Raw genomic sequence first — 26,386 nt, 5'->3', positions numbered from 1 at the left:
CAGTTGCCAATGCTTCCTCAAAGAGTGTTTTTTTTTTTTTTATTGTTAGGGATCTTTCTTCATTAGTCTAGTGTGTTTGCGTTATAGATAAAAAGCTGGAAATAAACTGAATATTGTGTCTCTGTGGCTGTTCTGTTAAAGGACACCTGCCCTCAAAATGCAAAACTCTGTCTCGTCACAAAATTGTATCTTCTGCAGAAAACCACAAACTAAACACGTAAAACTAAACGTGTGCTCGGACGCGTATTACTTCGCAGTTAAAGTCTGTACAGCCATTAAATGACATTTCCTGTGTAGAGTCGTGTCCTGCACGTGACTTTAAATCGTCATGAATTAATAGTTTCATCTTATTCTAGCGTGCGTTTAAAGTGACGACAAATGGGCGATCGTGCGGAGTTGCGCTGTTTGTATGGCACTTTTGGTTTGCACGGCAGGGGGAGGACCCACGAAGCCCGGTGGGCATAAAAAAGCAGAGGCAGAAAAAGTTGTGACAAGTTTTGTGACAGCGGAGTGAGTGTGTGCGCTCAGAGAGACGACTCGGAGCTCCAGCAGCAGCAGCTCGGAGGGGGAAGATGGCGCGGCGCTCCGGCTGTGCCACGTCTCGGTGTGAAGAAATACAAACACATCCCAGAAAGATGGCAACATCTGCGGTTTGGTTGTGCTTGTGCCTCCTTTTTCCGTCCGCGGAGGCCGGACTGTACACGGCTTCGGACCAGATCGTGTTGTTAACTCAGGAAAATGTGGAGTCTATTTTGATCAACTCCACAGCTGCTATGATCGTGGAGTTTTACGCTTCGTGGTGCGGACACTGTGTCGCCTTTTCTCCGACGTACAAAGCCCTGGCCAGAGACATTAAAGGTGTGTACAGAGCAGCAGCAACATTTGAAAGCTTTCAGTCATTCTGACTCTCGTTGTGTTCACTTCCAGCTTTGCACAGCTGGTCTTGTTCGCTGCCTTAAAAAGAAACTTCTGCTAAACATTTTAAGGATAAAAAAAATCTATAATTTAGTCTTTTTAAATATTTCCCGAGCTTCATCTCTGCGCGGAAATGATGAGAACACCAAGCTGCACTTTCCATCTGTTAATTAGAGCATGAGATCTAATGGAAGTGTTTTTATTTTGCTCGCTGCTCTCACGTCCTCTCCAACTCAGAGCTGCTCCTGCAGCCGCTGCCAACGAAAATCTCACAGAAGCATCCGAGCAAATATAATTAGGATGATGGTTAAGGACGAAGTTTCTGATGATGGCTGGGGCCCAACACAGTCACAGGGTATTTCAGTCCAGTGCTTTCACTCGCAGTCCACAGTGGCATCCATGGCTTGGCATGCTATCAAACGGCCTGCCTTGGAGGGATTAGGAATGCTCGCAATGTAATGATTTTACACTGGGAGCAGCACCGGATGAGCCTTGGACCTCTGTCGGGTGTGTGGACTCCCACGATCCTGCTCGTGAAGCAAAGTTTCTAAAATGAATATCAAAGGAAAATGCTGCTCACCTGTAGCAGCTGACAGTTTGCTTATAGCTAGAAGTTTTTATCCTAAAAGCCGTACCTTCTATATTGATTCATGGATCGAGACTAATTCGGGGCCCCATCCAGTGCTGATGGACTGTACACAGCAAAGTAGACTGTAAATAAATATTTACTGTGGGTCTGTCTCCCTCTGTTTGATGTCTGTTCAGAGTGGAAGCCGGCTGTGGATCTGGCAGCTGTAGACTGCGCTGATCAGGAGAACAGGGAGGTCTGCAAAACCTACAAAGTCCGAGGGTACCCCACAATAAAGGTCGTATGCTATATATGAACTGTCTGCATGGCTGTTTCTTCCTTTATGATGAGTGTTGTGTGGAAATTCACTCTTTCCACTAAAGCTGCTGATTATATGAAAAAGAGGCTGAATTAGGCATCCAAAAACAGTGGCTCACTGTCTTGTCACAGCAGGAAAGTCTCATGTTCGGACCCCCTGAGTGGCAGGATGTTTCTGTGTGGTTCGCTTGTTTTTACCCCTCTTTGCTCCTGCAGGTTTTCTCAGGAGAACCTGACTCCCATAGTTCCCTTGACTAAGCTTAGAGCTGTAGTTGGTCTCCAGGTGCTGCACCACAGCACGCTGACAATGAGTTGGAGTTAAGATCCTTACAGTGATCCACAAAGGAGAACATAAAGAAAGTAAACAACTTAGTTCTCCGAATAAATTAAATCACAATTATTCAGACATAAGAAATAAGAAAGTTGGAAAGAAATTGAAAAGGCAGTTTGTTGTTAACTCCTCAGTTTCACATGGTTGGGCATTGATATGGCTTTTATGTAACAGTTTGCATGTAGGGTGACCAAAGCCCCCCCTTAGATTTGAGCACACAGCATTTCTACTCCTCGTTCCCACCCCCTGTCCCACATACTGAGGCCATGTCCCACATTTAGATTTTGTTCTAGTTTTCAAAAGTAAACACTGTCAAATAGACTCTTTACCAAGTCTGGCTTTTATTCAGTAGCTACAACGAAAGCACGAGAGACCATCATCAGACTGTCACTGTTTCACTGCTCGTGCTGAAGTCACAGGTGTGCATATTTCACTAGAAGAGGCTGGAAACTTTCACAGAGGAAAAAGACATGCTGTTAAAATAAAGGCTGACACAACCTACAACTGTTACTCAGTGTTTTTGTCTTTCCCCCTCTCTATTCTATTTTCAGTTTTGCACTGGGGAAATAATGACGTGTCAGTGTACGAGCGTACAAAAGCAGATGATTATCAGACACAGGGTAAAAAAAAAAAAAAAAGTAGCACATGACTGTTAGAAAACTATCACAGAAACTGCAAATTGTGTTATACAAACATACTCGTTGTCCTACATTCAGCTTGTTGGGATCTGCTCGCCGTGTTTGCATTAATGAATCCTGTTTAGAAATGAGTCCAGCACATTCCCCCGTGCAGGGGTGGCACATGGAGATGGATCCCATGAAGGTCCATGCTTTTCCTTCTCAGCTCTTCCAGCAGTGATGCAAAGATTTGATCATATTCTGCAGATGATGGTTAAACCTTTGCATGAGTAACGGTCCCATTTTTTACTCTTTGAATCAAACACTGTTATATTCACGGGTCCTGTTCTAGATTTTAATACTGTTGTAATTATGCATATTTGTTTAAGGCAGTATGAAAACAGTGTGTATATAAAAACAAACAATACTTTGTGTAGTTTGTCCTTTAGTAGTCTCAACATCAAGGAGTCATTTTGAAAACGTTATTCTTGTATTAGCTGCAGTATCTCGTCAGTCTGCCACATGCAACGTTTGCATGATCAACAGCCACATCGCAGAAATTCAAACATCTGCACTCATACTTGATTAGTCAGCAGAGTGTGTTCAAGCTCACGCATCAAAAGCCAATAAAACAAAGAGCTCCTTCTGTTTTGAACTTGCACTGGAGCTTTAACATCTGCTACTCATTTTAACCAGGAAGAGGTCAAGAGGAGGGCTGCCCCCCCCATCAGATATTACAGAACATGACTTTGCTTCACTCGTAGCTGTGAGGCCCGTCTGATCACATCTCACTTCTCTCTCTCGTCTTTTCTTAACTGAGACCTCCCTCTTTGTTTTCTCTTCTCAGTTCTTCCATGCCTACTCCAAGCCTGATTATGAAGGACTGCCTTTTAGAGGTATTACACACAGAGAGGACACTCACCGAGCCTTCAGCTTGTTTTCTTGGAAACACCACCATAAGTTGTCTTGTGTAGTCATGGTGTTATTTCAATATGCTTAACCCTCAAACTTCCTCCTTTGTTTCTAATTATTTTGTCTTGGTTTAGCTCAAACGTGTTCTATATCCACTGTGCATCATTTATTTCACCAACCTAAGAGTACAGTTACCTGTTTTGGACTCGTTTGTATTGATGTTTTGGTAAATACGGATTTGTGTCAGTTTAAGATCATCTGTAATAAAATCTTTGCATTTTTGATTTATTTATTTTTAGAGTTTAGCCGTAATGTTCAAGACCTCCGTCACAAGATCTTAGACAAACTGGAAACCCACGGTGAACCCTGGCCCCCTGCCTGCCCCCCACTGGAGCCCACCAGGTAAACACACGAGCAGAAACACTAGTTTCTATAAACTTATTTTTATCAGCAGTTTTACAGTTGCAGTCTTATCGTCTGTTCAATCATCACTCACGACTGAAGCCAGCTGATGTATCTGCAGTAACTCCTACACAGTTAGGGGTTCGAGGGTTCTCATCTAATATGATATTATGATGTCTCTGTGTTGCCTAGCAACCACCTACCAAGGGGCTTAAACGACCAGCTGAAGGAATTAATGCGCATATAGCAACTTATAAAAGATTCTTATAACTTTAATTTTACAACAATAACATCCACAAAATGTATTTCCACACGTCCCATACTTTTACAAGCATACAAAACATGTTTCCACAAAACGGGTTCTATTTCAATATTTTTCGCTCTTCTTTTGCAGTTCCTGTTACCCTGCCTTCATAAAATAACTTGTTTTGAATTCGTTTCTGTCCTCTTACTCGATTGTGTATGCACCTAAAATTGAGCCTTTCCAGTATCTGTCATGTTCCCAGTGTATTTTATTTATTTATTTTTTTTGTTGTTGAACTTAATTCATATCTTCAACTTTCTGTGGATTTTGTAGTTTTGTTTGCAGAATTGTTCCTATAAGCAAAAAAAAAGAACTGTTCACTTTAAATTTAAATAAGGGGTTAAAAAAGTTGATTTCTAAAGTTTATGACAAATTCAGTTTGACTCAGAAGACTCCCCATTAGCTCATTATTACTACATGGCCGCCCTGGTGCCTACGCATGGCACACACGCATACAGTATACAGACATGTGAACTAAAGCACACATAGTTCAGCAGGGGAAGGCCCAGGAAGTCTTTCTCTTTGGGTTTAAAGTGAAAGCGTCATGTTAGAGCAGAAATTCAGAAATGCAGTTGGTTTTTTTGTTTGGGGTTTTTTAAGCAAAAAAAGAATTTTTTTTATTTATTTTTTCACAGGTGGAGACGATTTTGTTGTAAAGTTTTAGTATTTTAGGTGGAGGCAGAGAAATGACAGAAAGGTGGTGTTTTTGTTTGTGTTTTTCATTTAGTTTATTTTTACATTCTTGAAAAGCATGTAACACATTAAACACACGCAAACCATTCTGCACCCTAAATACTGTTATTATGACCTTTAGACACATAATGATTCACTTTTATTTATTTATCTTTGCTGATTTTTAAAAAGTCAGATGTGGGTCTCTCCCTCTCCCTCCCCCCCCCCCTCCCCCCAGCCAAATGGAGGTCGACGTCTTCTTTGAGACGAACGATGTCAAACACCTGGCTCTCATCTTTGAAGATGCCACGTCGTACGTTGGCCGAGAGGTAACACGTCGGAGATGTGACTGAAACGCTCGCAGTGTTTGTTGTCAAACGGCGGCGTATTAACATTAAATAGGTCCGTGTTATGAAACATGGCGAGGTAAAGTGTGTGTGTGTTTTGTACGTTAGGTGACCCTGGACCTGTTACAGTTTGACAGCATTGCGGTGCGCAGGGTCCTGAACACTGAGGAAAGCCTGGTGACCAAACTGGGCGTCACAGAGTTTCCATCCTGTTACCTTTATTATCCTGGAGGCAACTTCACCAGACTCAGAGTGTGAGAGTCTTTACAGTATCTACTGCATGTCAAACTGCTTTTGAAAAAGTGACAAAGTTTATAAACACATTTTTCTAGTATAAGGAAAATGTAAGGGCGTTCAGCACGCTCTATAATAATACTGATGATCTTATGGAAAAAAATCAAAATATTTGAAACAACCCACACACTCCTTATCTAATGTTTTTACTCAGTTTGTCTAATCAACCTTGTTATTCACGGATTTCCTTGATTTTTCTGACTGATATTTGTTATTGTTCATTATTTGGTGACCTTGTTGTTTCCGTATAAACTCTTGGACATCGTGAGAATCGGCCAGAAAGTGAAAACATCTCTGTGGGTGGGCAGAACTTTGGACTGTACAGCACAAACATAAAAGGGCAGTTACAGGTCTTTGTACGACGTGTCCTTCATGCGCTTTGGCCTCGCTGTAGTTACTAGAGGAGAATACAGGTGAGAAAAGAGGGTAGCAGTGAGCACCAGTGCAGGCTCGCGGGCGGAGTTTCCACCAGTTTAGCACCACTATAAAACCGACCACACTATGTAAACACATAAGTGGAGGCAGCCAGCTAAAATGTGACAGTAACCTTGGCTAAGCACTAACAGAACGTAAGAAAGTCTAAGGCTCCAGTAGAAATGTCTGTTTCTCAGTCCAACACAGTTGCTCCTTGCCCAAAGCAATGAAACGTGAAACAGGCGCACAAAACGTAAAAATCTGATTTCTGCATTATTATAATGAGGCCGTTCTTTTTGAATGGCTGAGCTGAGGCAGTGAGCCTGAGAGAAGCACATGCATTGCTCACGCTGGCTGTGGAAACATCTGCCACCTCGTGAATATTGTGGAACTAGAAGGTCCGTGCCCTGCATGGATCTCCTACCTGTTTTCTTTCCTTTCAAACTGGGTCAGAGTTGCACAAACACCAAGTTTATTCCCCTTTGGTTGTCATTGTTCAACACGCGGCTGCACCGCTCTCTTCCGAAAAGCTTGGTAGTGTTCTCATTATCTGAACGCTATTCATGAGAATATTTTTAAACATCTGGCCTCTTAATGGGATCAGAGCATCAAAATCACTCCATTATTCACCATCATAAAGCGGCGCTGATCATTCCTCACCCTGCAAATTCATCTGCTGTTTATGCCTCTTTGTTTGGCTGTTTCAATAACTTGGCATGCAAAGAGGACTCTTTTTAGTTGACAAATGCAAAGAGGAAATGATTTATTGCTGTTTTATTTATTCACCCTCCATCTCTCCCCTTTCCAGCCCCCCTCATCTCCATCACTGTACAGAAGGGAGGTTTTTTAATTTCTTGCATGAAAACAATGCCATTGCTTTTCTGGCTTCACCTGCCAAACAAGCCCCAGCCACACACGGCGACAGATGGCCTCCCATCATCGCTGAATGTCTGATTGATCCTGGGAGAGCACAGTGGTGTGCGCCTGTGTTTGCGTGTCTGCGCGCGAGCGTGCGGGTGGCGTCTCACATCCTTCATGCATGTAATGTGTGCTGGTCCCAGGTGAATGCATTCCCCCTCAGTTCACCCTGATGCCTGCCTGCCTGCCTGCTGGCCCTGGGGATCGCTGGATGAATGGCTTCCCCTCCACATCTGTACACTCCCACACACACGCAGGTGTAATTGAGTCCCAGGCTGGTGTGAGTAAGCGTTGGCCCCGAGTATCCATCCTCCTTATTACCATCCTGTTCAAGTTTTACGATGCTCTCGCTCGCTCTTTCTCCCTCTCTCGTTCCCCCTCCCTCTCTCTCCATCCGTGACAAGGAGACAAGGAAAATGAGGGGAGGATGTGAGGGATGGAGGGTGGTGAGCGCTTTAGTGGTTGTGGTTGTGGTTGCAGGGTTATCACATGCCTAAATGATCAGCCATACCTCTCTCTCCTACTTACCCTGGCACCATCTGCCTAGTATTTAAAATGCATTCCCGTAAGTGTGTAAAATATACGGCCGTGAAAAATACAGGTCGTAAAAAGGGTTTTATGGCGTTGGACTGCTGAGACAAAAGATTGAAACTGAAATAAAAAACGAAACAGAAAACTGCTTTTTGAGGTTCGCTGCAGATATGGACACGTTAATGTTACTCAGGTGTGATTGTTGCATTTCTCAGTGTGCACGTCTCTGCACAGATGCACTTTCACACTGAAAACATCCTGGATTAACCTGTGTAAGTGATGGCCTCACTTCTCCCTTTCTCCCACAGTGACATTGAGGCTCGTGCCTTCTACTCTTATGCCCTCCAGAGGCTACCGGGGGTGGTGCGGTCAGGGAAGCCTCCACCAGTCTCCACCGAACTCCTTAAAAACAACACAGAGGATCCCTGGAGACCGTTCGACAAGTATGAATGAGACACAACATCCACAAACATCTTTACTGACTCATATTTCGCCTTGATGTGATTGTTTGCTTTTTGCACTCAGGTTCAGGGTGTATATGGCAGACCTGGAGTCAACGCTGCACTACTCCCTGCGCGTTGAGCTGGGTGCTCAGTCTGTTTTCCAAGGGCGGGCACTGACTTCTCTCAAGGCTTACATCTCTGTCTTGGCCAAGGTACACTTAGCAGAACTTTCAGACACAGCAAGTACAAAAAACAGCAGATTTGTATTTTTTAAAGCAGTTTGCTCCTCGTTGTCTGACTGGATTTGTTATCTTGACGTATACTGACTACTGAAAACTGTTGTGGTCAGAAAAGCATTAAAAACTGTTTGTTTCTAGATATTGATAAACTATTGATAAACTAAATAAACTAAAAATAATCAATTTTAGCAAATCTGCTGAACATGAACTTGCTTCACCAGGCAATGTTGTAGCTCAAGTCCTGCAGTTGCAGCAGATCACCACTAGGTGGAGATTGAGACAGCAGAATGTGGGTTAAAGCTGCAGATTTGAGTTTTCCTGTTCCAGCGTTTGGCTTTTGTTTTCCTTCGCATACGTTATTAACTTTGGTCTCCGTCACTTTGTTACAGTTATATCCTGTTGTGCGTGCTGTTGTTTGTATGCGCACTCATAAACACACAAACGTGTCAGAAAGCCGGAGTGAATGGCACCGACTAGAGCAGAAGTCCAAAGACTCTGGTGGGCATTGATGGTGCCTCTCAGGGTGCTTGCTGCCCACAGGCTCATGCTGTCTTCCTGCTTGTGGTTTCACACAAGCATTTCTGTAAATATTTGTGACCATGCCAGTCTTGTGGGTGCGTGCGAGTGATGTTTGTCTCTCATTGTCATTTGTTACCCTTTCCTCCTTTTTGTTGTTGTTGTTTTTCCAAAAAATTTCAGTGTCTCCACTCTTTTTACCGCCCTGCCTTTGGCTGCATTCTTACACCTCTATTTGCTAAATCCTTTCTGTGTGAAGTGAGCCAGCCAGGCAAACATGTTGTGATGATGAGGCCTGACCTGCTATCCTGCTCCTGTTGGCTACAGACCAGCCTGTTTCACTGCCCTAGTCCGCCACCAATCTCTCTGATTATATCTCGCTCTCTAGGGAGGCATCGTAGAGAGCCATCTCCGTCAGTGTGTGTGTGTGGCAGAGCACTGTGGCCTCCTATTAGCTCCAGTTTGTTTAGTGAATAGCAGCAGGTCCCAGTGGTATTTTTAGCATGCCCCCACCCCTTACCAGAATGGAGCGGCAGCCCAGCGGGGCTTTGTGTTGCTGAGGAGGGCGTCATTGTTACAGCCGACCGCCACTCGACGGCCCTTATTGACATTTGACTGAGAGGTCTCGCTGCATGGTGAGAATGCTTTAAGCCAGACTCGACTCGCTGTTAGTCGTGGTTTGTGAGACCGGGTTGGACACGAGCGCAGGAAATGCCTGCAGGTCATGTTTACAGTGCAGCCAGCTGGATAATCTTTGACTCGCTTTTTGATTCGTCTAAAATCGCTCACTTTCAAACTGTTCTCTGCACCTTATTATTAAAGCGCTACGTTTAAAACGAAACACAAAAACACCTGAGCGCCACGTGTGAGTCATGTGATTAGAGTGAAAGTGACTCACGATGGCCTGACCTTTAATGTCAGTGTTATTTCACTCTGCTGTCATGCTCCTTAATCATGACTCTTTAATGTGAGCTGAACCACACAGTGAGTGGAAAGCTCCATGCACAGGCTCACGTGTGCCTACAAGTAAGGCTTTCAGTATTAATTTAATCAGCATATTCATTTGTCATTCTTCTGCGTATCCAGTTAATTGTCTAAAAAGTCTGAAAATTATAGTTTTAAGTGATTCTAATGATTGTTTTTCATCAACTAAGACAAGAAAACCAATAAATATATAAAACTGACTCTTATTAGACAAATAACTGTGTCCTGAGCCTCCTGAGCGTCTTCTTTCCTGGATTCGTTTTTTTAATTAGTCTGCTTTGTCAAAGAATCACACTTCCATGAATTCTTTCTTCTCCATAATCATACAATCATCACATCTCTGTGCCACATGTTGTAGATGGCAGCGTTTTTGCACCCAGTCGTAATATTACTAGATTTACTATCTTGTCAGGCTGGAGCCGGATTTATGAATCCTCTACATGTATATGAGGATTAAAAAAGTGGATCTTGGGAAGCATGAGAGCATTACAGCGAGGTTTTTAAGGATTACACCTCTATCCTGCTTTTCTCGAAAGAAGCCCTTCAGCCCAGAGGGGACAAAGGGGCTGAGGAATAAAACAAAGAATTAAGAGGAGGGGTTTAGTTTAAAGGAACACAGACGTCTGCCTTCTCACGCCACGGCCCAGGACATAATGTGTAAAAGTGCCTCTGCTGCCAAGATTGCCTTGGCTTTTCTTAAAATTAGCTGTCCAGATAATTATGAATCATATTACAGATTTAATGAGCATTCCCTCAGAATTTGTCAATTCGCTTTGATGTATTTTGTGTGCGTGTGTGTGTGTGTGTGTGAGGATGAGGCTGCTGTTTTCTGGTTTCCACTCGGGCACGTGTCTGCAGTAGATTACCGAGGGCCTTCACCCCTGGCTTCCACCCCCGGCCTGGCCTGGTCTCCCCTGTTAGAGCCAACAGATGCCTCCCTCTCAGGACCCTCACCACAAGGAGCTTGCGGTTTCTCAAGTGCTGCTGATACTAATCGGATCAGGAATGACATATTGCCAGGGTGAATGGGATTGTCATGGTCCAACTGGGATGGGTGCAGGAGGGGGTGAAGTGTTTGTGCACATTGTGCAGATACAGCGACAGATACAGATGAAGATCTCTGGAGCAGAGAGATGCAGAGATCATAAAAGTAGTAGCAAAAGAAAATCAATAATCAGCAGGCGTCCCTCATTCAGAATTTCATCCATAAATGAATCATTTTAATCGTCCTGTCAGCTGAATGGTTTTATTTTGTTAATATATTGCCAGTATAATTTCTCCTGATGCCAGCCTACTGTTGCTGTGAAAAAGAAAAAGCACACAATGACATTTTAGTTTAATAATTAACACATTTTTTAAACAAGGAAACTTGTTAAATGCTGCGGTGTTGCCTGCATTACTTTAAGCAGCTGTTGGTGAAAACTGACTGATTGTGAACCAGGCAGGCAGGATGAAGCTTTATTTAGATCAATGTGAGCAAACCGAAACCGTCTGAGTCTCTTTTTTCTCCTTTTTAAATTTTCTTTTCACACGATTACCGAACCTGCACAGCTCATGAATAGGGCTGCTTGGTGATGCTGACCTAAACGCATTAGTGGAAAACATCTGCGTTTTCTCCTCTGGTTAAATTCATATGGCTGTTTAATGAGCTTTTCCAACCAGTTGGCATTCAGACCTCGGATCCACACCTAAACCTATTATCACTGTGCCTCCGGAGCAGCAAACAGCCTTTGTGCTGCTCTTCACATCCCAACTTTCCAACTTTGTGTACGTGTGTATGGAGGCGGGGCTTGGTGAGTCGGTCGGTCCGCTCAAAGCTGTCAGGCTACAGGATTCATCTGGTTTCTTTATTTGTAATTATATATTTATAAGTCAGTCAAACCTGCGCATGATGTCAGCTTTTTATTTGAGCTGGAGATCTGAGTTTCATGAACACCAATAAATTACTTAACAAGTAACTCTGAAACTGCAGAAAACCCTCCGTTTACCTCTGTATACTCAGTCAACTTGTCTATTAATGGATTATGAAAAAAGTATAGTGGAAGGTTGTGCTCAGTTATTAGTGCTTTATGTAAGGGACACGTGTTGGAGCAGGACTCTTTGCACATCGCAGCAGGTCTGATGAAGTGGGAGTAACGCACAGATCAGTGTGTGTTTATATGCAGGCGTGTTCCCATGAACACATCCTCCCCTGCTTTGTTGTTCTTGCCTCGTATTGCTTCCAGAGGCCCAGTGCGTTCGTAAAAACGGGATAAGTTGTGGAAAAAAGCTTTACTTGCTGTGTCTGTTTCTGAGAAACGAGACGTTATCATAACCTATTCCAGAGAGAGGCTTAATGTAAGAATAGGAAGCACATTAAGCCAAAGTTTATTAAAGCGGTCTTGTCTGTCTGACAGTCACCGGGCAGACGTGTTTTCTGTGTGTGTCTTAAGGCTGTCATCACTGGTCTCAGACACCCATCAGCTGGATTTCCTCTCCCGCTTCGTTTACCCACTTTGCTAGTTACAGTGTCACGTTTCTTTACAGCTGTGCCTGTTGCCAAGGTGACGTGAGGAGTAAATGTACAACAGGAGAAAGCCCGAGTGAGGAACACCTAAGTGGTTGTTAGTGGCTTAGGAAATGGATCTTAATGAATGAAGAAGCTCAAGCTTGGCTTTTGTCACATTTACTGAAATTCTTTAAAGGTGCTGAGCAGGAACAAACCTTAAACCACAATCTTTTGTAAAATATTAGGAAACAAATGTTCTACCCGGGTGAAGACGTGCGTTTCGAAGAAGCCTCAAGACCCGTGTCGTCACATCTTCATCACTACATTATTTTTTCTTTCCGTAGCTTCTTTCTAAACCAGAGCTACAGGGTGTTTTTATAAGTAGACATGTAATAATTAAAGATGGTGTAAAAATGTTATCTTTAAAAAAGCCAAACTTCTTTTATTCTTTTTAAACAGAGATAAAAGTGGTTTGCTCTAAAAGTAAATCTAATCACTGAGGCTAAAACCACGACTGCGTGCTCCCCCTTTGTTTTAAACCTGGACATGTAGCAGCTCTCTGGGGGGTCTGGGGGCCGTACAGGGTGTTTGGAGATTTCAAGGTAATCAGCAAAAAACTAAATTTGACGTAAATGGGAAGCCCGCAGTGTTTTCCATCAAACTGCATCATTTAGGCATGCATGCAATGACTTCCAATAATCCTAATGATCTGGAGGTATTATTCAGAAGCGCTGCTCAGACCTTTGCAGGATTTCTACTGCTGGTTGAAACTGAGATGTTGATTTGAAAACATGTTTTGGCTGGTGAGTGGCTCTATCAGAAACATGTTCAGGAGTTGGGTTCTAATGAATCAGGCTGAATTGGATGTAATGGATACAAACAAATGTTTCATTTAAGATGGATTCTTCTGGCTCTAGTTTAAGTTGCATGTTTAGCTCATAACATGAATTAAATTAGTTGTAGAAACTTTGTGCAAGCAATTAAATTTCAGCTGGAATCATTATTGCATTAATGTAATCTACACTGCAGTCTAACAACACAAATGTAATTAGAGTGAGTGACATGCATGAAATGAGATTTCTGGTTCTCGAACTACATATACAGTGACAGCCTGAGTGAGGAGCAGAGATGGGCGGTAACGCGTTACTGTAATCGGATTACTTTTTTTCAACTAACGAGTAAAGTAAGGGATTACTATTGCAAAAACGGTAATTAGATTACCGTTACTTTCCCGTAGGAACGCTGCGTTGCTGCGTTACTAAAACCGTGATTTTTTTTTTTATTTTTTTATTTTTTTTGGCGAGAATGTCTCCTGACAGTGACGTAAGCGAGTGCAACGTTCGTGACAACAGCTGTGTGCAGATCAACAATGGATCATATATCGAGTGCAGAGAGAGTATGAGCGTGCAGCGTTTAAAGCGTGGAAGTACTGACCTTACTTTGAGTTTGATTCCATAAAAAGTGACAAAAACATTAGTGTCTGCTGTGCGTGGGAAGAAAACTTCTTTTTACAGCGAAAAAACCCCTAAACTTCCAAACAAGCACCGAGTAGCTACGACGTAATGGGAAACTCACAGAGAAACTCGCGGATTCTTCCACTGACCGCGGCACACCTGCACCAGGGTAACCCTCCGCCTACCCCACTCCTGCTTTACAGGTGAAAATAGAGCAACAGGACCGCTGAGTCTTTGACTTTATTTATTTTCTGCTGTGTTTTACTTGCATCTATTTGAAAGACTGAGTGTAAACACACAAAATATTTTATTTTATGTGCTGGAATGTGCAGAAAATAGGTTTAAATGTTAAACTAATTTCTTCCAGTCAGAGAATGTTGCATATAATTAAATTTTTGCTTGATGCATAAAGTTAAAAGATTAAAACTAATAAAACAAGTTTTAAAAAGAGACTTTTCCATTTGATTACATTTTGTATGATGGATTATGCAGAAAAAGTAGAATTGGGCTGAAAGATCTATCACTTTATCACCTACTCAGGTTGTAAATTGTGTTTTTAAAAAGTAACTAAGTAATTAATTACTTTTGAAAATAAGTAATCAGTAAAGTAACGGGATTACTTTTTGGGGGAAGTAATCAGTAATTAGTTACTGATTACTTTTTAAGTAACTTGACCAACACTGGTGATATGTCTCTTATTCCAGTAATGAATCGACGGATTCAAACCTGCAACTGTTCCCCAAAATGCCCTTCATTTTCTAGTCTGTTTACTGGAACTCAGTAGAGATGTTTTCCTTGTTTGTATTGCGAACCATGAATATGTTGTGCTTTGTTCTTCCTTAGTACTTCCCAGGCCGTCCTATAGTGACGAACCTGCTGAAGGATTTAAACTCCTGGCTACAGAAGCAGACTGGAGATCGCATTTCATACGAAGCATTTAAAGAAAAACTGGAAAATGATGCACAGGTGAGCTCTGACAGGGACAAATTATACATTATTATTATTATTATTAAAATGAATTTGGTGCATCCGAATTATTTGTAGTAACGTTGTTTATGTCTGTGGCATTCACTGGTTTCAAAAATAGTTTGTAGTTTGCAGACTACATTTAGAAAGTACATAAATGCAAACAGAGCCAAAGCAGCCAATGGAAGGAAGGGAGAGGAGAGAGTAGCAGACAGATGAGCAGCTGCAGGGAGAACAGAGGGCAGGTCATCACAAAATACACCCAGACTGATGTCCGAGCGTCTGGCTGGGAGTAGCCTCGTCGTTCTGCTTAGCCACAAGGTCACTTGTCAGTCTGGACACTTAATCAGTTCAGAGGCAGCACAATAATTTGTCAAAGAAATGCCAAAATGGGCATAAAAATACATCTTAAAAAAAACCTTCTGTACAAGTTTAGGGGTAGAAAAATACTCTTAAAGATGAGCATCCAGATGTTGCCGTATCTGCTTTGCGCTTGTCTCTGTGCTAGCGCATGCAGCTGGAAATCTATGTGCTGTTGTCTTTGGAATGAAGCCCGCGTGCCTCCGGCGTACAGCCGCTCACAAATTGAAAGACTCACTTACTTACATCATTAGCTTTTAGCAGGCAAATCAATGGATCAATGAATCAATGGGAAGGTATGAATAGACTCCCCCTCGGAGGAAATGGACTCTGCACCAAATCTTTACTATTGACATCTGAGTAACCCTGTCAATCAAGCCAGTGATGGCAGTGCAGTGCAATGAGCGCAACGACTTTATGTCAGAGAAAATATGTTGTTGAATTCAACTGTGGCTCGTGGTTAGAGATGCAGATAGCTTCTGTTCATTAGTGGACGGCTGAGCCATTAACCTGAGATTGACTTCTCATTGATCAGGAAACTCCACGCAGCTGCTTTCATTAAGTTGAACGGATCTCGAGATACTGGAGAGACTCTTTACTTTTAGAGTTTTGTCTCATTTAGAGGAAAAGCCTGGTGATACTTTCCAGCTTCTCTGAACACTAAGACACTTTCTTTCCTTTGAAGAATCATAAAATGGGTCTCCCTTTTGTTGAAAACCCCCCCACATTTCCTAAAAAGCTGAATAGCGTTTGCCAAGAAGCTCTAGTGACCACACGAGGTTAAGTAATCATTTGTTCAGGTCCGTTTTCATCTGCAGAGTCGGGCCTGTGCAGAGGTGTTTGCAGGGGTTTGTGCAGAGATGCAGCAGATCTCATGTTCACTTGAGTAAGAGGTCAGCGTGCAGGTTTATGATAAATTAGGCCTCCTGCTTTATTTTAAAACAACGAGAAAGAAAATGTGATTTCCTTTATTTAGCTTGTTTGTTTCCTGTCCTTACTTCACATTTACCGGTAATTTGATTTTTCTTCTGTTTTTCTTTTTGTTTCTCTCAGTCTCCAAACTCGACGCTGCCAGACGGCGTGAGGTGGGTGGGCTGCCAGGGTTCACAGCCCCACTTCAGACGTTATCCCTGTGGGGTGTGGACTCTCTTCCATGTTCTTACTGTTCAAGCTAACAGCAAAGGCTCAGGTACAAACACAGTTTGTGTTGCAATGAATTAAAAGGTCATTGAGAGGTCAAAAATGCAGTGGAAGACTGAGGATGAGAGAGCTTTGTAAACACATGAGCTCTGGTTTGGCCTTTTTCCTTCCCAACAGTGACCTGATCTGACAGAGATGAGTTAGTTTATATTTTTATTTTTAACAGTTCAAATTGAGCCTAATTGTTTGTGTGAAAAGGGATTATTGTAGATTAGTGGAATGTGAGTGGTTAATAAAAATAGGAGGCAGATGACCAGAGGCTCCGCTCCTGGCAGGGACGTTAATCTCCCTTCAGTACGCACAGAGACAGGCACACTCAGATACATCCACACCGAGGTTAATCCCCAGGTTTACAGACCATTATGTGACCTGCAGATGGACTGGCCAAAAATGGTGTCCATCTGGCCCACCGCAGACCACCACGGCATACACACTAACACACACTTCTGACTATCAGAGAAAACATCATTTATCCATATCTGCATACACCCGTACAGTATCAAAGGTGTGTTCCACAGGCCTATCGTTATTTTCATAAAGGGCTCAAAGCTCCTGTCCGTGCTCTCACCAGCTGATTGGTGAACATCTAAAGGATCTGCTAAGCTGAGGACAAAAGCAAACGGCTAAAGGGAAATATGTTTGCGGGCTGCTGGAGTCCTGAGACAACAGCCGGGCCACCATTCACATAGAGCGTTAACGGCCTTTAATCTCCAGATTGCATTATCCCATTCATCTCAATATGGGGGTTAACCCAGCTCTGGGTGACTCCTACGTAATCGTGGGAATCCAGCGGGTGCTGGATCCTCGCTGCCACTGGCACACCTTCAGGAGGTGCATGCTCAGGTGCGTTTCTGCAGCTGTGACCTCATTTAGATGTGCCTGTGATTGTGAGCGACTTTGGAGGAAATGACAGATTTAATAATTGCTACAGTAAAGTTGAATTTAAACGTATTGTAATGTATTTTAAAGGATTGTGCACTGCTCTGCTTTTCCCCTTCAGATCCTCAAGAGGTGCTGCGTGCGATGAGAAGCTACGTCCACAACTTCTTTGGCTGCAGGGAGTGTGCGGGACACTTTGAGAACATGGCAGCAGAGACTCTGGAGCAGGTGACATCACTGCCCACAGCAGTCTTGTGGTTGTGGTCCAGACACAACGTGGTCAACAACAGACTGGCAGGTAGGAGTTGGCTCGGTCATCTGTCGCTTCTTTGTAGAATCTTCTTTTCCCTCTTTCAGCTCTCAAACTTTAATGATGTTAAAATGTCTCTGATCTTCTATCGTGGAACTAACTTAAACTAACATACAGTAACACGGCTTTAAATAAAAGTGTGAGTCACGCCAAAGCGAGCATGGTTTCACAAATATTAGATAAACTAACAGAAAGCCAAGTTGTATGAAACCCACAATTTAAAAAAAGATGAGAAATGCAGTCCAAGCCACCAGTGTTTAAACTGGTGACGTAATGTTTAAGAGATGTGTGTGAAAAACTGAAAAACCAGTTTATTTGTTTAAATATGGAGATGATAAAATGAAACGTTCAGGTGGTTTATCTGACAAACAAGCACATTTAAGATGTTGCACTTGTTGCATTATATTTGCATTTTTCATTACTGGACCACATGGATTAATCAGTGATTAAAAATAAATTGATGGTTTGTTGCTGCTTCTGCAATAATGTACGTTAGATCAAAGTAAGTCTCTTTTAAACTTTACTTTACTCCATCCCACTTTTCCCATCACATACTTGCCTCTTTCTTCGTGTGTGTGTGTGTGTGTGTGTGTGTGTGTGTGTGTGTGTGTGTGTGTGTGTGTGTGTGTGTGTGTGTGTGTGTCCAGTTAGTCTCTGTAATATGACTAAAAGAGGCTGAGGGGAGGAAGGATGGATCCTCAGATCAGACACCAGCTGTCACCACGTCTTAGCCCTCCAAGTATCATCTGCTTCCACCTCGCCCATTTTCTCCTGACCCCCCCCCCCCCCCCCCCCCCCCCCCGCCATCTCCCATTCTCTCACACCCAGTGTACCCCCACTGTTGTCTGAATGGCCCTTCCTCATTCATAATCCATGCCAGATTATGGTTTTATATTCTGCTTAATCAAGTAATATCTTTTACTGCTGCCTACAAATCAAATCCATATCTAATGTTGAACATAACTTTCTCTGTATTTCCAGGTTTGTCCGTCCTTCTCGGTTCAGCTTTCTAAATATAATCTTTTAGTTTTCGCTGTGCTCTGTCAGCAAATTCCTCTCTTCACATCAGGCACGAGTGCTAAACAGAGTGTCTCTCCTCCCTCTTCTGTGTTCCTGATTTTATTAGGCGTGGCGTGGTCATTAACAGCCTACTTTGTTAAATCACTGCCTTTTGTTTGTGTTTCTGTGACTGCCCCCTCTTCTATCTGAGGGACAGCTTGTGTCCTCAGCAGCAGAGGCCAGCAGTACACCGTCCCCGCGGCTCCTCAGACAGTTAAACACCATCTAACCTCCCCCTTCATGCATCCATCTTTCCTCTTCTGTAGCTTACACTCTTTCCACTCACCATCCCCTGGGACTCATATCCTCTGCTTGACAAGTAATAGTGCAGCATCCTCACAGGATGCGTCCCCCAGGAGCCGGCCCGCTTTGCGTACAATTCCCAGGGTAATGTGAGACAGCAGGTGGCAAACACCATGACACAAGCCACACACACTTCCTTTTTTTTCCTCCCCTTTTTCCTCTGTATGGGTTAAGTTGTCGCCGGGGGGGGGGCACTGAGGTTAAATCGGGCGAATCAGGAGGGGAGAGCGAGGGAGGAGCCGAGGGTTTGGCAGCGTTTGCTGCAGTGAGTGGCGGCGTCTCCCCGAGGAAAGCGCGCTCCATCCACTCAACCCCTCCCCTCCTCTTTGCCTAAAGTGGAGCTCTTTAGCAGGCCTCCCCGCCCCTCCTTTCAGAAGCAGCCATGCATGAAAGAGCAGCTATTTGTAAAGCAGCCCAACAATTAATTTAGCTGGCAACAAAGAGGCCCCAGGGCCCTCGGCCTTCTTGCACGGGCAGAATTAAGACTGGTGGCAGCTCAGTCCTGTTGCTGCTTGTCAACAGCTGAGACTGATTCACATTTCTACAGATGGAAGAGCACTGCTGCTGCAGCGGCTCCAGCTGCCTCCTGGGATGTTTTTGTTGGTTGTGGATGGTTCCCCTAAAATTATATCGCACTTTTTTTTTAACAGTAAGATCAAATGGAGAAAAAAACAAACAACGAATGATGCATAAAAATGTTCCTGATTTATTAAAACCATCACTATTGCTTCTGTGTAGTTTCTGTTTTTGTTAACGCGTCGTTACCCGGACATTGTGCGAGCACAGCTACGTCCTTTATCTGAAACGTTGGTGTTTTCGCGTTTGCTTTTTCTTGATCCACACAATCTATTCAAGATGCATCAATACTACTGAGGTTTGCTGTAAATGTGACCCTTTAAACAAAATCACAAGTGCATGTCAAATCAGAATCTGCTTGTTGTGCACGTCCCAGTAAACATAACGCGCACACACACAGGACGACAGCTTGGTTAAATAGCATAAACTAACTCAAACATGCAGCTATTGCAAACAAATAAGCAAATAATAAATAAAAATGTCAAGTTAAACTTTTTCAGCAACATTTTCTTTTCCCAAAAATATTTGTCCAATAAAATCTTTCCAGGTAATGAGAGAATTTCATAATAAAAGTATAGATTGCATAAAAACTTTGCTATGAAATGATCTAAAATTAGCAAAAGTCAGAAAGTAGTTCCATAAAGAGCACGTGTCACCTGAATGAATCGGGCTACATGTTCACACTTTTCAATTAAAACAAGAAATATTGATATTTATTATCCAACCCCAGCAGAAACTCTGATATACAATAAACAATCCCTAAATGAGTTTTTCCTCTCCAATTATTTAAATAAGCATGAAATCTTGACTATTAGCCCCCTTCACTCACACCCCTGCACCCCATGCTGCTGGCACAGCATGTGTGGTTGCAGGATTATTGCTGAAGAAGCTAGTTTGACGTGCTGAACAATACATATTTATACCTGATGAATATGTATGCCTGGCAGTGATGATATCTCTGTGACGGGCTATTGTGGCAATCTGGATATGGCTACTGTGGCTAAAGTCACCCTGGCTGCAAACGTGGCGAGCTGATTAGACTAAGGAAGGAGATGCAAGGCATACTGGATGTATGTGCACGTGCACCCTCACCTGCTGAAATGTTTAAAAGCCCCCCTTCACTCTCACTCACACACAGCCACCCATTCAGCACACAGTAAAATTGATGTATCCTTTATGTAAAGTACTGTATGCAGAGTACAAACACCCATGCATATGACTGAGATTAATCTTGAGCAGTGGAGAGAAGGGGGAGTAGAGGTGGTGGTGGTGGTGCTGCAGGAGGATGTAAATTGACAGTCCTGCTGCTCTGCACCCCCCCCCCCCCCCCCCCCCCCCCGCCCTTCTTTTCTCCAACACAAACCAACACACACACTCAGACACACAATGGCCTGCTGGTGACAACAAGCAATTCATTACTAGATGCTGCCCTGTGTGTGGGTGTACGTGTCTTCTGCCAGTGTGTTTGCAAGCATACAAAAGCCGAGTGATGTGTGAGCGATGAGCGGCGTTGGTGGGCAGCGGCTACATAAAAGAAAACACGTTAAAGGAGAAAGTTTCTAATTCATTAGAAGGGCAGCTCCCCGCTGAGGCTGCTCTTGGTCTCATGTTCAATTTGGAGATTGGACTTTGCTTTCAAAGGGGTGTAAAGGGACAAGACAGGTGGTTCAGAGCACCAAGGTGCCTGAAAACAGGGTGGGTGTGTGTGTGTGAGTGGGCGGGTGGGTGGGTGCGCGTATGAGTGGGGATGCTGTCCACTTTGGCCACATCTATTATCTCACCATCCCTCCCACTGGGACATCCCAGAAGCCCATTGATCATTGTTAGACCCTGTCATACGAGCGCGCACACAAGTGCACACAAAAATATCAATCCATAGATTACATGCACACACACCCAGACAGATGATTTACATATACACTCTTAAATACATACATACACATATGCATATAGGCACTTAGTTTTTACGAGCACTGTGACAAGATCAAATGGGTTCAGCGCAGATTGCATCCAGTCCTCAAAGCACTTACATCCTGCTGTCAGCGTGCACCAACAATAGAAGAAGCATCTGACTGGAAGTCGCTTCATCTGCCACAGACAGTCTCTGAGTTTGTTAGTGTGACTCTGAGGCTGTGAAAGAAGCCACTGAGACGGTCTGCATTTGTTTTTTAAAAATCTCTTGAATGCTTGAGTTCTGTCAGCAGTGTGAATACAGAAAAAGTCTGTTTTCATGGTAACATTGTAACGTTAACTGTAAGATTTCTCTTTGTTGTAAAAGGGATAAAAAGGATATCAGTAATAAAGTGTAGGACATCTTTCTGAATGAAATGGTCATAAATGTAGAAGGAAGATGTGAAGTTTACTTCTGAGGCCTCTGACAGTGAGGTGCATGTAACCTGCAGTGATAGTTGATCCTGATTTCCTGTCTGTTGTTGCACGTTTGATATTCTCCCAGTTACAAAGTGCTTAAAACTCCACTGTGCGATCTGCTCACCCTGTTTCTTTTGCAGGTGCTTTGAGTGAAGATCCTCAATTTCCAAAGATCCAGTGGCCTCCGCCCGACATGTGTTCAGCCTGCCATGCAGTAAAGGACAACGGGGAGCACACGTGGAACCTGACGGAGGTTCTCAAGTTCCTGTTGACCTACTTCTCCTCCGACAGAATCCTCACAGGTTTGACTGAAAACATTTTATGAACTTCAAGAACTTTACCAAACTGGGAGGTCAAAATTAGACTGATCCAAACATAAATTTAAAAAAAAATGTTGTACCTGTTCATCAATACCTGGATGCCTGTTACACATATATGAAGCAGCATTGTTTACTAATTGAATTTTTAATGCATTTAATGACTGACTGCTAAATTTCTAAGTGTAAACTAGTAACTGTGTATCTTAAGATTCTGAGAAGATTTGGTCCTAGATTCATAGAGTGTAATTTTTGGAAAGTTGGTGAAGGGAGAACCACGTATGTTTTATTTGTTTTGGGTTTGTTGCCCTTTTCCCATCAGACTACCTGGAGAGTGAAAGCCAGATTTTGGAAAAACAGAGGGAGAAACATGCCAGCCAGCAGGTCGTTCACATAGCTGAGAGACACGCAGAGAGAAGAGCCAGGGAGGCCTTGGACTTCAGAAAACATCCTCTGGAAACAGAACCCACTGAGCAGGAGGAAGAGGAAGAAAAAGGCGGGGAGGAAGAGGAAGAAGGCCCACAGGATGAAACGGCAGCAGAGGAAGAAGAGGAAGATGAAGAGGATGGACTAGCAGGTGACATGGTAGGAAGATCGTCTGAGCCAACGCCTTGGGCCAAGCCTGAAATGGAGCTGGGTCGTGGCCGGCAGCAGGCTCGGAGGAGACCGAGCTTTGTGAGAATGAGGAGAGACCCGCAGGAGGACATTGTGGATCTCGACTCGTTTGTCAACCAGCACTACAAGGCCAAGGCGCTGCAGATGGCTACCTCCACCCGAGTCAAACGACGCAGCCTGCAGAGAAAGGAAGAGCAGGAGCCCGGGCCGGTGTTTGGGCTCGGCATGGAGCTGGGCGCAGGGTTGGGGATGGTGGGTCTGGAACCAGTGGATGCAGGCTTTGATCTGGATTTTGCGCGGCCAAGGAAGCGGCTGCAGAAGCGAGACGTGGCGGGCCAGTACTTTGGTCAGGAGGCTGAGCTGAGGCACAAGGGACGCTTGATGTCCGTGTTGACCATTGGCTTCTCGAAAGTGGACATCAGCTTGTGTGTCTTCCTTTATTTCCTGTCCTCCCTGTGTCTTCTGGTCATGTACCTTTTCTTCAAAAACCGCCTCAGACGACGGCGGCCTAAAATCTCCGTCCCCTGAGCCAACATGTGTGCTAATTTCACCTGAGTCATAACAAAGATTAACATTCATTTGGTTAATGTCTCCTAAGTTTGAGCGCACTGCACACAAATATAAAATGCTGCCCTCCATAACTGTCCAGTTAAATGTTACCTGCAGTGACACATTTTACTGTGAATTTCACTATTTTCTGTCCAACTACAGACGAGGAGAAGGGAAAGTTAGCAAGTTACTTTAAAAAAATCAGGACAGTCATGATTTTATTTTCCGTGCAGCCTGCAGGGAATTTCATTCTTTCCACACTGACTGTGGGAAAAATGTGTGTTTAGATGTATATTTACATGAAATAAAGGAAAATCAGTTTTTGTCACCACTTTAAACCCCAGTATGAGCTGAAATGTTTTCTGTAATCTGTGTGATATAGATACAGCGCTTAAAATGTATTAGATCACCTGTCATCAAAAACAAGAAAACACAAATGTTTTAGAAATGTGTCAAAAAGCTTGTTTATAGCTAACAGCTGTCATTTATTAGGCAAAATAAACTAAATTCACATTTTTAATCCCAAATTTGAGCCGACAGTGGACTCAGAGAGGAGTCAGAAATTAATCGGGTAAAGCATCAAACCACCAAAACATTTTTTTTTTCTGCAGGAATTCAAGCAAATAGCTTTAATTTGGTGTCTTGATTGGAAAATGTGCTTTATTATCTTATTATTGTATTTTTGTTTGTAAAATGGTAAATCTGAAAATTCACATGACAATGAGTTTATTTTCAGTTCATTTTTATTTATATAGCACCAAATCACAAGTCACTTCAAGGTGCTTGATATTATAAAGGTAAAGACTCTACAATAGTACAGAGAGAACCCCACCTATCAGATAAACCCCCTCTGAGCAGGCACATGGGTGACAGTGGGAAGGAAAAACTCCCCTTTAACAGGAACAAACCCCCAGGCAGAGCCTGGCTGAGAGAAGAGAGACTGACTGGGGGTGATGGGAGGAAGACTGGACCAATATCATTTTGATTCAAGAGCTTGCACAAACTGTTTTCTGTCAGATTCCCTCCTTAACGGTGTTGTGTGGCTGAGAATTTAGTCACATTACGTTTGTTTTGGTTGCTTTTTCATTTCAGTCTCAATTTTGTGAATTTTAACGCACTAACGGTTAAATGAACTTTGAGTGATTCAGAGCAGTCGTGTTGAATCTTAAATTATTGCTGAAAACTGTGACTCGACCAGAGAGAAGCAGATGAGCTGCATTGGTCCAAATTACACTTGAGCTTGACATGATGTCTTTGAATATTACATCACACTGAGTCCACGTAATAGCCACTCTGGTTCTTGAAGTGGAGTGAGGAATATGTTCACACTGGACGAGGATTTGGATTAATCGGGATTTGTTTTGTTTTTGTTTTCTTGGCTGGGGTCCATGAATGATGAAGCGCTGCTCTTCTTCGATGTTTCCATTTGCTTTGGTCTGAATCAATAAAATTATTTTTGATAACGATTTTCGTCTTTTGTTTCCTTGTTCTGACGTGGCGGTCGTGTTAAACGCGTAAATGGCGTCTGTGTTGTCTTTAATGTCGAAATATGTTTTTGTTACAGGTTTGAAAGTGACTTCCTGTTGTTCTAGGTCAAAACAAAAAACAATCAGGACATGGCGAGAAGGAGAAGGGTGTTACATGTAGAAATGGGGGTTAAACCATGCAAGGTTGAAGGAAAAAGCCTGTTGCCATCTGCTGTGCAGCGCAAGCTAAATCCTAACAATTTCATTGGGATTATAGCAAGTGAGTAATCCAGCTTTCCTTTAGGACTAGAGAGGAGAGATTACCCTTGAGGATTAGCTCCCAGCAGATAATAAACTTTATTAAAATGCAATCGGCTTTCATGAGGCTTCTTCCATCCTCACACACACACACTTGGAGGTGGGCTCTGCTAAGGAAGGGCAACGGCAGACCCTCAGGGGCGGTAACATGATGGGATAAGGGGTGGATGAAAGGAGTACTATGGGGGGTGGGGATAAATGGATGGATGGATGAGGGTTTGATGTTGAGATCACAACGAGCACAGCTGAAGGACAACCAAAGCTTGATCTTGAGCTTTGTGTTTCCTGGAACGCCGGCTTGAATTCCCTCGACTCCTGCCCCTTACCTCCACCTTCCAACCTGTCACCAAAGCATACGTGGATAAAACCTCTGATCTTATCCTATAGCCCGTTCTATCCCTTCATCCAAACCATGTGTTCAGCCTTTGCAGTTTTGATGATGACATAGGTGAGTTGAGGCAGTCAATTTCTCTCTCTCTCTCTCTCTCTCACACACACACACACACACACACACACACACACACACACACACACACACAAAATAGGGTGATTAATAGCCCCACATTAAAGCAGAAGAGCATCACAGCTGAGCAGCTGTGGTTGTGTGACTTAATCAAACTCTCAGGTACTTTCAATGAGATCCTCAATGACACATTATGATTGCCAGAATGGATCGAGAAAAGCAGTTCATCACAAGAAACCTTCCTTAAGTTGTTTATTTATGCCTTTTATCCAGTGCACCGTGACACTTTTTAAAATATCAGCTGGGATGGAAGACCATCAGAGTGAAGCAGGAATTATGTATCCTTAAACTTTTTGCACATCATGAAAATCTTGGAAACGTTGTTTTTCTCGAGCACTTTTCCCGCACGTCCGATCAGTTAATCTGTTTAAACGTTTACCTGTGTTTGTTAGAGGATTGGCGTCAGCCACGCTGTGTGCTGCTCACGCTACACAAGCCCTTTATCAGGTGTCTTGAGCTTCAGTGAGCTGCAAGTGTTATGCTGGTTCAGACTAATGATGGTTAATGAGGAAGTTGGCAGCAGTGTAATATCTGTCTGCAGCTTTGCCAAGGCTGAGGTGAGCAGTTCACACCGAGGACAGAGGCTTCAAATCTAAATTAGGACACATTCGGAGCTGTTTGCGCTTTTTACACCGTTTAATCGAATTCACACAAACCACAAAATGTCAGTTATGTGACAGTATGAATATAGTTGCATTGAATTGAAAGCCTTTATTGTCATTATACATAATATAATGAAATTGGAAACAGCTCTATATAAGTGCACACATGCTTATAGCACATTATAAAAACTATACAATAATATAACTATACACTACTATAAATATAAATACACAGTACAGTGCTGACACAGTGACAGACAGGCAGGGAATTGATGATATTTCAGTGCAGATTACTTTTGTACAGTT

At 43.1% G+C, this 26,386-nt stretch overlaps 1 protein-coding gene across 1 annotated transcript; it reads left to right on the top strand.

The window, feature by feature from the left end:
- The first annotated feature begins 374 nt into the window (after positions 1–374).
- qsox1 (quiescin Q6 sulfhydryl oxidase 1) lies at positions 375–24,171 on the top strand. Its single transcript, XM_085348923.1, has 13 exons — positions 375–858; positions 1,681–1,781; positions 3,597–3,645; positions 3,961–4,063; positions 5,278–5,368; positions 5,495–5,640; positions 7,852–7,986; positions 8,069–8,198; positions 14,511–14,633; positions 16,047–16,182; positions 17,194–17,370; positions 21,831–21,992; positions 22,330–24,171. The coding sequence occupies exons 1-13, from the start codon at positions 573–575 to the stop codon at positions 23,148–23,150; spliced, it is 2,460 nt and encodes an 819-aa protein (XP_085205049.1). The 5' UTR covers positions 375–572; the 3' UTR covers positions 23,151–24,171.
- The last annotated feature ends 2,215 nt before the right edge of the window (positions 24,172–26,386 follow it).

The sequence above is a fragment of the Diplotaxodon limnothrissa genome, linkage group LG23 (genome assembly GCF_057381915.1).
Source record: "Diplotaxodon limnothrissa isolate DT_005_m linkage group LG23, D_limnothrissa_male_GT1.1, whole genome shotgun sequence".
Taxonomy (NCBI): Eukaryota; Metazoa; Chordata; class Actinopteri; order Cichliformes; family Cichlidae; genus Diplotaxodon; species Diplotaxodon limnothrissa.
Note: the sequence above shows the minus strand (reverse complement) of the source record. Positions and strands in the feature narration are given on the sequence as shown.

What these genes read in the sequence shown, in the direction of transcription:
- qsox1 (XM_085348923.1), top strand. Translation starts at nt 573, where the DNA reads ATGGCGCGGCGCTCCGGCTGTGCCACGTCTCGGTGTGAAGAAATACAA. An exon ending in CGTCGTACGTTGGCCGAGAG is followed by an intron (nt 5,369 to 5,494) that starts GTAACACGTCGG and finishes TTTGTACGTTAG; the next exon opens with GTGACCCTGGACCTGTTACA. An exon ending in AACTTCACCAGACTCAGAGT is followed by an intron (nt 5,641 to 7,851) that starts GTGAGAGTCTTT and finishes TTTCTCCCACAG; the next exon opens with TGACATTGAGGCTCGTGCCT.